Consider the following 13,925-nt stretch of genomic DNA (forward strand, 5'->3'; position numbering starts at 1 on the left):
AGTGACCGTATGCTTCGGCAGGACCGGCATCGTGGTGCCCTGCAAGGAGGGCCAGCTGTGCGTCCGGGAGCTCACGCAGCAGGCGCTGCAGCGGTACCTGAAGACCCGGGAGAAGGTGAGCGCCGCGCGGGGGTGGGGAGAGGCGCGCGCGGGGCGGGAGTGGGGAGTGGGGGCGCGGCTGCGGGGTGGACTACTCCAGAGCGCATGGAGACCAAGGCACCTGCTAGGTGTCCCGAGGACCCGGTAGCAACCCTCAGGGGACGTAGGGCACCCAGGCGCCTTGATTTGTCACACTACCTGTAGCCACAACTTTTGAATGTTACTCATAGAAGTGACCTGGGAGTCTTTGGGCGTTTGTGGGTCTTGCTTCTCAAAGGGCGGTGGGAGGGAACCACAGAATGGGAATCCCTTGGCGGGCCATTAGAAATGCAGTCTGGCGTCCTGATCCAAGCCCACTGCCTCCCAGTCTGCTTTTAAACACTCTCCTAGGTGATTGGAAGGACCACTGGAGTTCACTCTTTTAGAAGTTGTTTGAGGGAATTGTTCTTAATGGAACCCTTGGAGGTGCTACTGACCTCAGGTGTGATTTTTGACCCGCTAAGGCCAGCTCCACTTCGGCTTCTTGGAGTTAGAAAGATGATTGGTGCAAGTTACAGATACTGGGAAGTTGTGACTGATGGGGCCCCTGGAATTTCAACCTCGTGAGCGGCCCTCCCTAAGAGATTTGGGGAGGGACTTGGGTGGAAGGGTGTTGTTTGCTTATAACAACCAGTCTATATTTCGAGTGTTTATAGTTTAGTGCTGCACATTCTATGAGCATTTTTTACGCATGAGGACTGTGTCAAGTCCTGGATGACTAGTGAAATGACGGTCAGGACTGTCCCCAGCTCTGTTCTTGAAGTCAGAAACAAGTAAAATTAAGTGAAGCTCAGGAGGAGTGTTTTTAAGTGTGGAACGCATGTTCAGAAGACTTAGCGGGACACTAGAACTCAACAGGTGTTTGGGTAATATACTGGGCCTCTGTGTCTTCTTCAATAGAACTGTTAAATGCAGGCATTGAAGAGCACCTTTTAATTTTTTAATCCTCAGATGGAACATCTTGTGTGTATGCCCCAAACCCTCCTGAAACAGGACAAGTCATAAACTCTTCCTTTAGAGGACAATGGTTCTCTAAATATTTGTTCTCATGCTTTGAGAACTGTAGAAATAATGTTTGCCAATTTATTCATGGGAAGATGTAATTTCTTTAATGTCTTATAGGTTATCCAAAGCATACAAATAATTTTGTTTCTTCCAAATATATAATTTAAGCCTTTAAGAAAATCTCTGCACCTCTTGTGCCTCCACTAAGAATTATTATACAGAAAAAAATTTCTACTTTGAATAAACATGTGTTTATGTTGTCTTGAACAGTTAAGGGTTTGAGAATAGTATAGTGAAAGGTCTATAAATATATTAAATATAATACCTAAAGCTGAACTCTTTACTAATGGAATTGAGGTAGAGGAGGGAAAATAATCAAAATGGCCTATAAAACTATATGAGTATCTACCCTAATTTTTTTCCATTGTTACAATAGCATGTGCTCTTTATATTGTATAATTCAGTTAAACTGAGATTTGCACAGTAACCAATTGTCTTTGAAGTTATACTTCACTAACTTCTGAAAGTAAGCTATGGTTAATAGTAACAACATTATTCTAGACTAATTATTAAAATAGATCTTATTGAATAGGTTTTACTGAGATGATACATCATTTTTATTTTTAATGCATTAAAAATAATTTATGCTCTAAAATCTTGTATATTTAGAAGTTTACTACATGGGACTGTCCAAGGAACAGAAGTAAACTATAAGCTTATAAATAAAATACAGGGATAGATGATATTTAATACATTGTAATTTGATCTTAAAAGGTGTTAAAAAGCTATTGCCATCCTGGACTGAAAGCATAATTTATAATATCACAGAACCCATAATATAATTGTATTGATCCAGTTTACTATTATTACCAGACATTACATTTTTCTGTTTACATTTATATATTAGTGAATGTGACATTTAAAGGTCATCTGCAGTTTATAAATCCTCCCTCCCTTCTTTGGCTTTTAAAATCTCAATTTAATAAGTGGCAAGTGATATTTTTCCCCTCCCCAAATATTCCTCTCCTATAGTTTCATTTTAAATAATGTCATAATCATAGTGAGGCCTAATATTAAATGGTATTCCTAATGGAACAAAAATGTCAACAAATACTCTGACAAATTCTGTGCGTTTATCCATCGAATTTAGAAAATGATGGGGAAAGACAGGAAATGTCAAAATTGAATTTGAAAAACAATCTGTAATAAATTCACTTTCTTTAAATCAGTGAAAACAATTTAAAAGGCTCATTTTCCTGGACAGCAAGATTTTAAACCGCATGTGAATAATAATAACTAACACTAGTTGTGCAGGCACTGTTCTAGGAGCTTTACATGTCTTAAATGACTTACTCCATGAGGGTTGGTGCTGTTATTCCCATTTTACAGATGAGGCGGAAAGAGACACAGAGAAATGATTGGTATGTGGTGGAACTGAAATTTGAACCCAGGAACTGTGTCTCCAGATCCTTACACTCAGTCATTAACTGCACAGCCCAGTAGGTTATTATGCATTTGAATTTACTCACCTTGTTTATATTTTAAAGTTTGTTTTAAGAAGACCATTTCCTCTAAAAACAGCTACAATAACAACCTAAAGATAGCTATTTTGTTTCTTGCAGAGAGATGGACATCCATAAGTTTTTCTTGATTATATTTTACAGTACAGATCTACATGTTATAAGGGAGAAGTCTAGTTTCTGAGGCAAATATTGCAAGATTTATAAATCAAGTATCAAAAATGTTCCTCAGTCTAATTACAAATGGAAATATGGGCAAGATCTCTTATACATCCAGGTAGAGACTACTGTACAGAAACAAATTTGGTGGGAATATGAATGTAAATTAAGTCGATTTCTTACGGAGCCTTGAATAATTTAGATGAGAGAAAGGCAGATTTCAAGATTGAGGATAGACTTGACGCTACTAAAGTTGGGAGGGTAAGTGAAGGCCAAGGAGGTCATTCTGGAATTTGTGGGCAGTATCAGAGAAGTATCCACTTCCTGCTGGGATGAAACAAAAAAGACTGGTATTTGTGGAATGTGGGGAACCAGCTGAATCAGCATCAGATAAGGACAGAAGTAGGTAGGGTGCTGAAGATACTGAGAAAGATTTTAATTATGTTCTGAAATCAGGGACCTTTGAGGTTCCTACTTCCTCTCATGCCCTCCCATTTTATGAACTCTACTGGGGAGGTGAATAGACTAATAGGCAGGAATTATGGGATCACTTGTCTTTGGATTCTGGTTGTTTATCAGTGTCCTAGGCTCTAAATCCAATTTAGTTAAGTAGTTAGTGGAGAGGATATTGTTGTCTTAAGTAGTCAAGATGGGCATCACTGAGTAATTAGTTAAATTTATCATCAAAATTACATGTCACAGGTGAAGGGGTAATCGAGCCATATCCTGCAGGGGCTCTCAACCCTGGATGATTATCAGTCACCTCTAACTTTAACATTTAACATTTAGACAGTGCAAATGCCTGAGTTCCTTTCTCCAAGATTCTCATTCACTGGGTTTAGAGTGGGGCCTGGAGACAAGTATTTTAAAAAAAACATTCTAGGTGATTCTAATACCCAGCCAGGGTTGAGAACCACCAATATATGTATGACCACTAATCTTGGTATCACTGAACTCATTTGGTTTTAAACTCTTTTCGTGACAGATATTGTGTCTTAGGCATCTATAGACCAATCTGTTTTTAGGAACTGTCCCTTTACTCCTACCATGAATGAATTCTCTCAGCAGGTGCTCAAATTATTAAATCGAACGTTCATTATATACGTACTAGATGAGGTTGAAGTGAATAATGAAAAGACTTGTTTAGTAATGAGTGTGTAGTGTATTGAAGAGTTGAAATGAATGAGATAACATAAACATTGAGTACATGGGATAATGGGTGTGCTGGAATTTTTCAGAAGCTGATTTGTGGATCTGACTATGAGAAACTTTTTTTGTATGTGTGAAAAATCATTTGATAGACTTTTCAAAATAAATCTCTTCTGTGTTCAGATAGTTTGAATAATTTGTTTGTTTTACAAGTTGAGACCAGCTTTCCAGATCTGAAGAAGAGTAATGACTCTATTCCTTGATTAATTATGGGATCAGAATCCAAGAGAATTTTTACAGTAATGAGATCTGATATGATATCGTATGGGACTAGCCTAGAGGCATAGGCGAGCACTCTTGAATTCCTAAACTTTTCAATTTTTGATGCTTTGTTTTGATATTTTAAGGTTTCTGTATGCATAAACCAGGACTAGACTGGATTCTCAAAAATCCTTTTCAATATATTGGGCACAGACTTATTTGAGTGCTTTATTTCCTATTCAGTTCTCTCCTAATGTGTAGACTAGATGTTCTTCCCACCATGTGGCTAAAGCTGACTCACTATCAGCATGGCATTAACTTTTTTTTTTTTTTAAGCCTATAGCACTTGGTCTTCCTAGGTGGTCTCCCATCCAAATACTAACCAGGCTGGACCCTGCTTAGCTTCTGAGATCAGATGAGATCGGGCATTTTCAGGGTGTCATGGCTGTAAACTTAACTTGGTTTTGGTTCTGCTATGTGACTTGCATTGAGCAACCTCTAAGTTGCCTCTAAACGCAAGGCTCATGGGGCCTGCGATTACCCACAAATGTGTATGTGCATGTGTGTGTGTTTAGTTCTGTTCAGTATTATATTTTGACTTAGTTTCGATTTTTAAATATTTTGAGATTTCACACAAAAATCCAGATTTCAGTCTTCTTTTGGGGAAAAACAATATAGAAGCTCTGACAATACTGAGCTTTACTTTCCCACATAGCAGCTATCAGTTGGAGCTGAGACACCTCTTTTCTCTTTAGAAAGAATCATTAATGCTCTAGTCTCTATTATTGCCTCCTCAAAATGAGGAAGTCATTATCTTCATGCTTAACTTTTTGCTCTGTCTTTATTTTCTTACTTATAGCCTAGTTAATGCATTGCTGCTATTTGGCCTGCTGCTAGGCATTTGAGTTTGTGATCTTGGGACCTCCTCCTCCAGTGTATAATCCAGTGACCCACATGTAGGGTTTGCTGACCAGGATTTGGGCTGCAGTTTAGTTCATCTGAGTTAATTGCCTTGTGTGGGATTGGGAGTCTCAGTCTGGAATTGTAGTTTGGAGAATTGTGCTCAAGTGGCTGAGTTAACCGGGTATTCATTCCCAGGGCATTTGTGCTATAGGTCCTCTTTGAGGAAGTTGGGCAAATGATAATGTCAGATTCTTATGAGTCAATGTTTTCTGAGACAATTGATTATTAACAACATCTGAGGAAGTGTATTCAACATGCAGAAGTTCGGGCCTCTCTCAGAAAGTCTAAAGCAGCGCAGCCCAATAGAACTTTCTGTGATGATGGAAATGTTCTGTGTCTGTGTTTTCCAGTAGGACACCCTCTAGCCACACATGGCTGTTAAAGACTTCAAATGTGGCTAGCGCAACTGAGAAACCGAATTTTAAATTTTAATTAATTTAGTCACAGTGGCTTACCGTAATGGACAGGTCAGGTCCAAAGCTCCTCCGATGATTTCTCAGCTACTTTTAAAGACCACTGGTCTAGAGCTCAGATCCCAGGCAGCCCTTCACCGGTAGTGTTCTTGTAGAATCGCTGTCTGTTCTGTTGAGAACTTTGCCAGCAGAAGGGCGTCTTCATTTATTCTTTCGTAGCTGTAGGCAGAGAGAGAGCCTTTAAAATCTTAAATTCTCCACCTAGACGCGAGTAAAAATCAGCTGAATTGTAGAATAAGTTGAGGTATGTACCTCTGATGCAACAGCTTGCAGTATACATTTTCCATTTTTGGTTTGGTATTGGGTAAGTGGTGGACTAAAAAAGAAGTGGTGAACAAAAATCTAGACATTTTCAGTGAGATTTAGAGGCTTCTGGATGAGCTTATCCAGTGTTATGGTTCCAAATATTATCCCTTTAGTGCCAGCCCAGAACTCTCCCCTTAACTCCAAACCCCGTATAGAGCAGACTCCTTGACACATTTGCTTGGATGTCAGGTAGGTAACTTAGCATGCCACGAACTGAACTCCTGATCTCCTACTCCATATCTACCCTTCCCACGGTTTTCCCATTTCATTAAATGATAGTGCCATCTTTCTAGTAGCTCAGGCCAGAAATCTTTACAATAACCCTTGAATGACCTTTTCCTCTTATGATCTGCCTACAATTAATCTGCAAATCAGACTGACTGTGCTCTCACAGTATATCCAGAATCTGACCACTTATCTTTAGCTTTTCTGTTAGCATGCTGGGGCTTTTCTAAAAATTTTTAATTATTATTATTATTTTTGTAATGGACTTTAGTTTTCCTGTTTCTGCCCCTGCTACTCTTCTCAACAGAAAAGCCAGAGTGATCATTTAAAATTCTAGTTGGGTGTCATGTCATTCATTGTTCTACTCAGCATCCTCTAATGGCTTCCATCTTTCAAATGGACTATAAAGCGCTACACAATCTGGCTATCTGTGCAGGAAAAGTTAACGTAGCTGGCCTGCAACTGCTATCTATCCATAGGCCTATTTGTAAGGCTGGCCCTTGACTAGCATCCAGGAACTTAGATTTGCTGAGAGTTTCCACTGTTCCCTGAAGGGAAAGGCTCACTGTGCCAAAACTGTTTATACAAACAATGTGGTTTATACTGAATACTTTCTTTTTTTTCTTTTTTTTTTTTAGAGGTCTGGAAGTTTTGTGCACACTCAGTAGAGAGTTCTATGTCACCAGAGCTCAGTGAAAACCTCAGATGCTGAGTCTCTAATGAGCCTTCCTGGTAGACAGCATTTCATGTGTGTCATCAAAACTCATTGCTGGGAGGTCCAATGAGAGAGGACCCTTTGAAGCTTGTGCCCAGTTTCCTCCAGAACGTACCTGTGTGCCTTTTCTCTTTCCTAATTTGCTTTATCTCTTTTTGCTGTAATAAATCAAAGCTGTGAGAATGACTGTATGCTGAGTCCTGTGTGTCCTCCTAGGGAATCATTGAACTTGGTGGTCTTAGGGACTGTGAGACACTGTCTCTTACTATTCAGCCCTCACTTTCACCCTTCTCTCACTCTCCCCCAGCCACACTGATAATCTTGGCTGTTACTTAGATGTGCCAGAGAGGCTCTATCTCATGTGGTACTTTCTTTGCCTGAAACATTCTCCCACCATTATCTGGCTCCGTTATCTTTTCCATCGTAAAAGATTGTTTCCTTCTCTATGCAACCTGACCACACTATTTATAATTATAACCCTTCCAACCACTCTCTGTATTGCTCTTTCCTGCTTTATTTTTCTCCATAGAACTCATCCCTCCCTACCGTGCTGCTGATTTTAACTCTATTTATTGTCCCTTTCCCCCACTAGAATGCTAGTTTAATAAAAGGAGAATCTTTATCCATTTTGTTCATTGTTGAACCCCTAGCTCCTACAAGAGTGCCTGGTACATAGTAGGCTATTGATAAATTCCTTGTTGAATAAATATTTCTTTTACCACATCTCCATCACCATGTGTTACAGTTATCTTTTGCTCCACTATGTAACTTAATATTATATTCAACAATACGTGGAAAAGGCTCAGTGAGATGTTTCCTAGATCTGGAATATTCAGGATTGGCATTTCCATTCACATGTCTGGTGCCTCAGCTGTGATGGTTTGAATAGCTGGGGGCTGGCTATAATGGCTCACCTGGGGGCATATGTCTGGAGCCTTGGTTCTTCATGTCAGCTGGGTTCCTGGGTTCTCTTCCACGTAGTCTCAGCACCTGATCATCTTCATATGGCCTCTTCTCTTGGCCTCTATAAGCACAATAGTGAGACTTTTCACATGGCAGCTCAGGGTTCCAAAGAGCACAAAAGTGCTAGCTGCCAGGTGCTGTTAAGGCTTAGACCTGCAACTGGCATGATGTGTTCTGTTCTGCCATGTTCTACTAGTTAAAATGGGTAACAAGTTCAGCCCATATTCAAAGGAAAGAATTACACAAGGAGCCAAACAACAATAGGTATAGTTCTTTGTGGGGGGTGAGCACCAATGCAACAGGTCACATTGCCATCAAGGCGATAGGAACGTGAAGCTTAATCAGTCACTTTCTGGTTTTGATGTTTCACAGCCTTCTGGAAGTTGAGACACACATGTGAATGAGCCAGTGGTATGTTTGCTGAGACACAATTTAGATAAGGAGTGCTCTTTCAAATAAGACACTGAAGTTGTTGTGAAACACGATGAGGAATTTGCCAGGTGGAAAAGTGTGGTGAGGCATTCCAGGTGGAGGGAATACAAGGAGAAGGCATCAGCTGGTTGAGGGAGTTGTGGAAAGTCGAGCATAGCCCAGGGAGGAGGACTGTTAGCACAGACTAACCCGGACCAGATTTTGAAAGCCCTCGGGTGCCACCCTGAGATATTTTCTGGCCTTCTTAATGTAGTTTCGGTTTTATTACAAGTACATTTAAATTTTACTAAATTTGCACGAGGCTAAAGGTATTTGTAAGAACTTAAAAAATGGAAAGGATTTTTGAAAATTAGGATTTTAAGGCCTCATCACCAGCTCACTTGGTTACTCAGGTTCTCACCTTTCCCAGATAAAGAGCTCTCAACAAGATTATCAAGGTCTCCTAGCTAAAACCCATGGTTAATTTTCAGTCCTAATTTTTATATAATCTTTTAAAACTCTCTGTCCTCACGAACTTTCCAGGATTTTAAAACGTGTCTCTTCACAGTCTTTGCAAGTTCTCCCCACATTGTTTCCTTGTGTGGTTGTGCATCAGGGTTCTTTCTGGCCTTGCTCTCAATGGGATCTCATCTGGTCCATGGCTTAAGCCACCCCCAGATACACACCGCTAGCCCTAAATTTACTATAGACCCCAATATCAATCTGCCACCTTGATGTTCCACATTCACTTCAAGCCCAGGCTAGTCCCTGTTTCTGGTGTTGTCATTTGCCTGGTAGTTTAACCCAGAAACCTGGAAATCCTTCATTCCTCGCTGACTCTTCCTCTATTACATTCCACCATCAGTCTAGTTGGTTAGAAAATTCCTTTGGTTCAGGTGATATCTCTTAGATCTGCTTCCAACGCCAAGCCATGCCAGTGTTCATTTCTACTGTGTGGAATTGCAGTAGACTCCTACCTAGCCTTTCTGCCTCTGCTAGCTCCCAATTCCTGCAAACCATTTTCCCTTGAGGACCTTACAGCTGCAAATCTGATCATGTCTGGAGTACTGCTGGGGATATTTAAATAGTTCCCCATGGCTTTTAGGTGAAAATCTAAGCCTTGCTTACCTAGTCAGTATCTTCTCTTGTCATTTCAACCCCTTTAAATTCCTACATGCAATTTAGTGTTCTTTCATGCTTTCCCCCACCCCAGTAAATCCTGCCCATCCTTTAAGATGAGGCTCCAGTTTCCCTCCTCCCTCTCTTTCCCCCTCATTCCTGTGTTCCTAGCGCTCCTATGCTTGTGCTTTCATTTTGAAAACTATATCTTACATTATACTGTTTATTAGTCAGGCTCTACTAACTTAACAGACTACTCCAAATGACAGTGGCTTATCATAACAAAGTTTTCTTGTTCTGGGTTGGAGGTAGGGCTCTGACCCGTACAATCCCCTGCTTGCTGTTGCCTTTGGCCTTGGAGTTTTCTGTAGACCACCTGCATGGTGCTGACTGATGAATAAAGACAGTATGGAGGATGCCTCAGGAGGCTTGGGGCCTGGCCTAGAAGTGGCAGATATCACTTCTGCTAGCATTCCACTAGTGAGACTAGCCATGTGCCCCATCTAGATGAAGTGTGCTTGGGACAGTAGTCTACTTGGCTGTGCTGCATACCGAAATCATTTTGTCTTCCCTACTATACTGTGAACTATTCAAGAACAAAGAGTGGGCCTTTTTTGTTTTCCTTTCCTGTTTTTAGCATAGTATCTGATGTAGAGTATGTATACCATAAATGTTTGTTAACTTCTATTAAATTTCTCATTGCTTTCTTTTATAAACATGGGAATGATCTTGTATTCAACACAATGTTTTATAAGTTTGGAATCTTTATATGTGATATGAGTTTTTTTTTTTTTTTAACAAAAGTCTAAATGCAACTTTTGTCTTGATTACATTCAAATACCTCCTCATATTCACATTTGCAGCAGGCAGCAGTTTAGTGGTCCATTGTATCTGCCACACTGATTGTCTTAAATAATAGCTTCAAATTCTGACAGGTTGACTCACTTCTCAGATAATTGAAACTGAGAACTCTGTAGTTCTGGACTTTTAACGACAGAACATTATGTTTCTGCTTCATGAAGATATGTGTCATGCTGATTCTTACATTTGAACAGTTTTTGATTTTTCAGTATTCTCTTCATTACTTTCATGTTTATTTTAAAAATGATTCTGGATTATCTCAATTTGGAAGGATTCTTTGATTTTTGAGAGGCACAGTATCTGTGTGTGAGGGGCTGCGAAATTGGGTCTGCCTCCCATATCTGGGCTCAACCATTTTTCTGAAGATTGCTGGACTCTCACTTTTTCGATCGCAATGAGATGGAATTGTGGATACCAAGAGATGGCTGGTTAAAAAGGTTCACTCAATTTAGTCTCTATCAGATGCAGGGCCAAGTAGCATCCAGATAAATATGCTTGTCCTCTGCCTCAAGGTGAGATTATTAAACTAACCAGGTGGTTCTGGGCCCTGGAGGGGTCCACTTGGTGATGCAGGCAGATAACAGAAGAGATGCCACAACTCTCGGCTAAGCCACTAGTAGCAAGGCCAGAGAACCATATGGATAGGGAAAATGATCAGACCCATTTTATTGCCTCATATGGACAGAAATTAAGGGTTCGTGGAGAGCTCTAGTAATAGACTTCTGATATCTCTTTAGGAGAATTTAGGGTAAGTTTTGCCACCATTCTTGTATAGAGACATAACCGTAAAAAGGTGACCTTTAAGCAACACAGGCTTTTGACAAGGGATATATAGATATAATTTGTACTCTTTCCTTTCTACAGATTGGTGGCAGAGATATTGGGATACTTGACTTAAGAATGATGGGAAATTACTGCATCACATTAAAAAGTATGTTCTGTATTCAGTGAGGCCTTAGTCATATCTCCAAGTAGTGGATGCTTTCCTGTGGTTGTCTATAGCAATCTAGCAATCTAAATGTCTCTTCAGTCACTTGAGAAGATTTAGAAAGTGGTCATGAGTCAAGCATTGTGTTTTGTGCTGGGGATATAGAATAAAATAAGGCATGGTTCTTGACTCTATCAGGCTTATAGACTAAGAAGGCAGAGAGAACAATGTGAATAAACAAAACAATGTGGTAGTGGGGCCCTGGAGTGGTGGACAAAGGGAGCAATTGACTTTGACTTTGCTTGGAGTGGGGAAGAGATGGGGAAGTTGCGTAAACTTCACTGAGGGAGTTAGGCAGGTTTTGAAGGATGAATGGACCTTTGCCAGTTCGGTAAGGGGCGGGGGAAGGGCTTCAGGATGGGGCAGGGGAGGGGCAGGGGAGAGAAGCAGCCTGCTTCTCAAGGTAAACAAATGATTACTTTGGGTAAGGGAAGGGGAGAATATTATGGAAAATTTCCCAAGTGTGATGTGATGTAAGGGAAGGGGAGAATATTATGGAAAATTTCCCAAGTGTGATTGTGTAGGGAATGACGCTGTTAAGGTGAAGGGAGGGTCAAAGCCAGGAGGCCTTTGTTATGACTAGCTAAAGAGCTTGAGGAGTCTGGGCAGGGTGCTGTTAGTGTGTGTTTGCCCTTTTGTATTACGTGCTTTGGAGAACGGAGACAGAGGGAGAAACTGGAGGTAGAGAAACTGGTCCACGCCCCTGCTGTGGGAGTGGAGGTTAGATACAGTGAAGCAGAAGAGGAAATGGGCTTTGAGATTTTGGGGCAAAGTAATCAGACTTGGGAGTTCACTGTCTGTGAGTGGAAATGGGGAGAGGAAACTATGAGGTGTTTGTAGTCACAAGGCTACGCCTGTGTCCTTGTCTCCAAGGCCTGGAGACACAGAGACAAGTAATCTTTTGCATCATTTGTTTGGCGTTGGATTAGAGCCTTGATTCAAGATTGAGATTTGAAGGCAGTTGTGGGAAAATGTGGCACCCAGAAATAAGTGTTCAGAGTAAGTTGATGAATGCATGAACTGTATCGGTGGCTTTTTTCAGACTCGTGATAGAGATTCACAGTGGCTAGAAGTCCGCTTTCGCTCCTCCAGACATCCTCTTGACCTTTCTCCGTGTCCCTCTGTGACCTAAAAGGTTGAGATGTGTGGACTCTCTTGCTCTGTGGCTTCTAGTTGGGGAGGCCCGAGCAGGAAAACAGGGTGGTCAGCTCCCTTCCTGCCAGGTCACTGGAGGTTGGCTGCCTCTCTTTACCAAAGGTGTCTAAAAACCCTCTTGTGTCTAAAAACCCTCCCCATTCTCCTTTTTCCACCATATTGGCATCTGCTCCTTTCCCTGGCCCCTTGGGTCCTAGATGATGGCAAGGGCTCACCACCCTTTAAGAGCACTATCCCCTAATGTTTTCCCTTAACCTCGTTCAAACCTTTATAAATAGTTTCTTTATTAAACTCCTAAGTGCCTAACTTGAGTGAACCATCTGTTTCCTGCCAGGGTTTGGACTGATAAATGCAGTAATAATAGATTTTCCTTCATGACTCAGTACCCATAACACATATACAAGTGTAATAAAAGTTGCATGAGGGTACTAATCCTTACTATGAATGATGCCCTCTGATATTTTTATTCTTTTTTTTTTAATTAAAAAAAAAAAGTAGTTGGGGCATACTAAATTGATTTTACTAATAGGTTAGAATTCACGGTTAGAAAACCAGTGGGGCTACCAGATGTTTGGGGGACAGTGGATGGGTCATCAAAAATCTCCATAGTGCTAAGAACTCAATGTTTTATGGATTGAGATAAAGTATGAGACTGAAGGTAAATTCCTGAAATCCGGTATGTGTTATAAGTGTGTAAATGAATTTTTCTATAGATTATAATGCCAAGTACTTAATATATAATAAGACTTGAATTTAGACACTTGTGAATGCCCAGCATGTGAACTAAAAGTCGTCTTGGTCTAGAAGTCTGGGTGGCTTGATAAAAGTTTGGAGAAATTGAAAGATTTTTACTCGCTGTCCCATATTTCTTTTGTCATGACATAGTAATAGTATTGGTAACTTTAAATGTTAGGTTCTGGATTACTTCCTTTTGTAGCAAAGAGTTGAGGAAATGCAAGATGGATAAATAATCCTTGTCTCTATATTTAAAGGCACATTTATAGAGATTCAGTGGGATTGAGTTTTGACAGTAGTTTTAATCAGAGACATTTTCCCAGAACTTTATAAAAATCTAACTGCTCTTCAGAAATTTCTAGTTAAAAGATTTTATTTTAGTTGCTGCAACTAGATTTTCATTTCAGATCTTACTTTGGTTCCACTTTTGTCTGTGGGTCAAGAGGGAGGGCTAGTTGGAAATGCGATTATGGATAGTGATGTGTCCTTTACTCTATTGCTGTATTAGTTTTCTAGGGTTGCCAAAGTGCAGTAAACTGGGTGGCTTAACACAACAGAAATGTATTCTCTCACAGCTAGGAAAGCTAGAGGTCTGAAAAATCAAGATGTTGACGGGGTCACACTCCTTTCATAGCCTCAGCTCGGTAATGAGCCTTCCTTGCCTCTTCTAGCTTCTGGTAGGTGGCCTCGACATTCCTTAGCTTGTGGCAGCATAACTCGGCCTCCATATTTACAGGGACATCTTCCCTCTGTCTCTCTATATCCTAGTCTCTTCTCTT

The 13,925-nt window shown here is 40.5% G+C and overlaps 1 protein-coding gene and 1 pseudogene across 1 annotated transcript in view; one reads left to right on the plus strand and one right to left on the minus strand.

The window, feature by feature from the left end:
* The window catches only part of PARD3B (par-3 family cell polarity regulator beta), a 905,664-nt gene that overhangs the window by 2,083 nt on the left and 889,656 nt on the right, over positions 1–13,925 (plus strand). The window contains exon 2 of the mRNA XM_025039317.1: positions 3–115. Within this exon, the coding sequence (XP_024895085.1) occupies positions 3–115 (113 nt within the window). The remainder of the gene's footprint in view (positions 1–2; positions 116–13,925) is intronic.
* Positions 4,567–4,685, minus strand: LOC112470707 (annotated as a pseudogene).

This window comes from Pteropus alecto, unplaced genomic scaffold, assembly GCF_000325575.1.
Source record: "Pteropus alecto unplaced genomic scaffold, ASM32557v1 scaffold3, whole genome shotgun sequence".
NCBI lineage: Eukaryota > Metazoa > Chordata > Mammalia > Chiroptera > Pteropodidae > Pteropus > Pteropus alecto.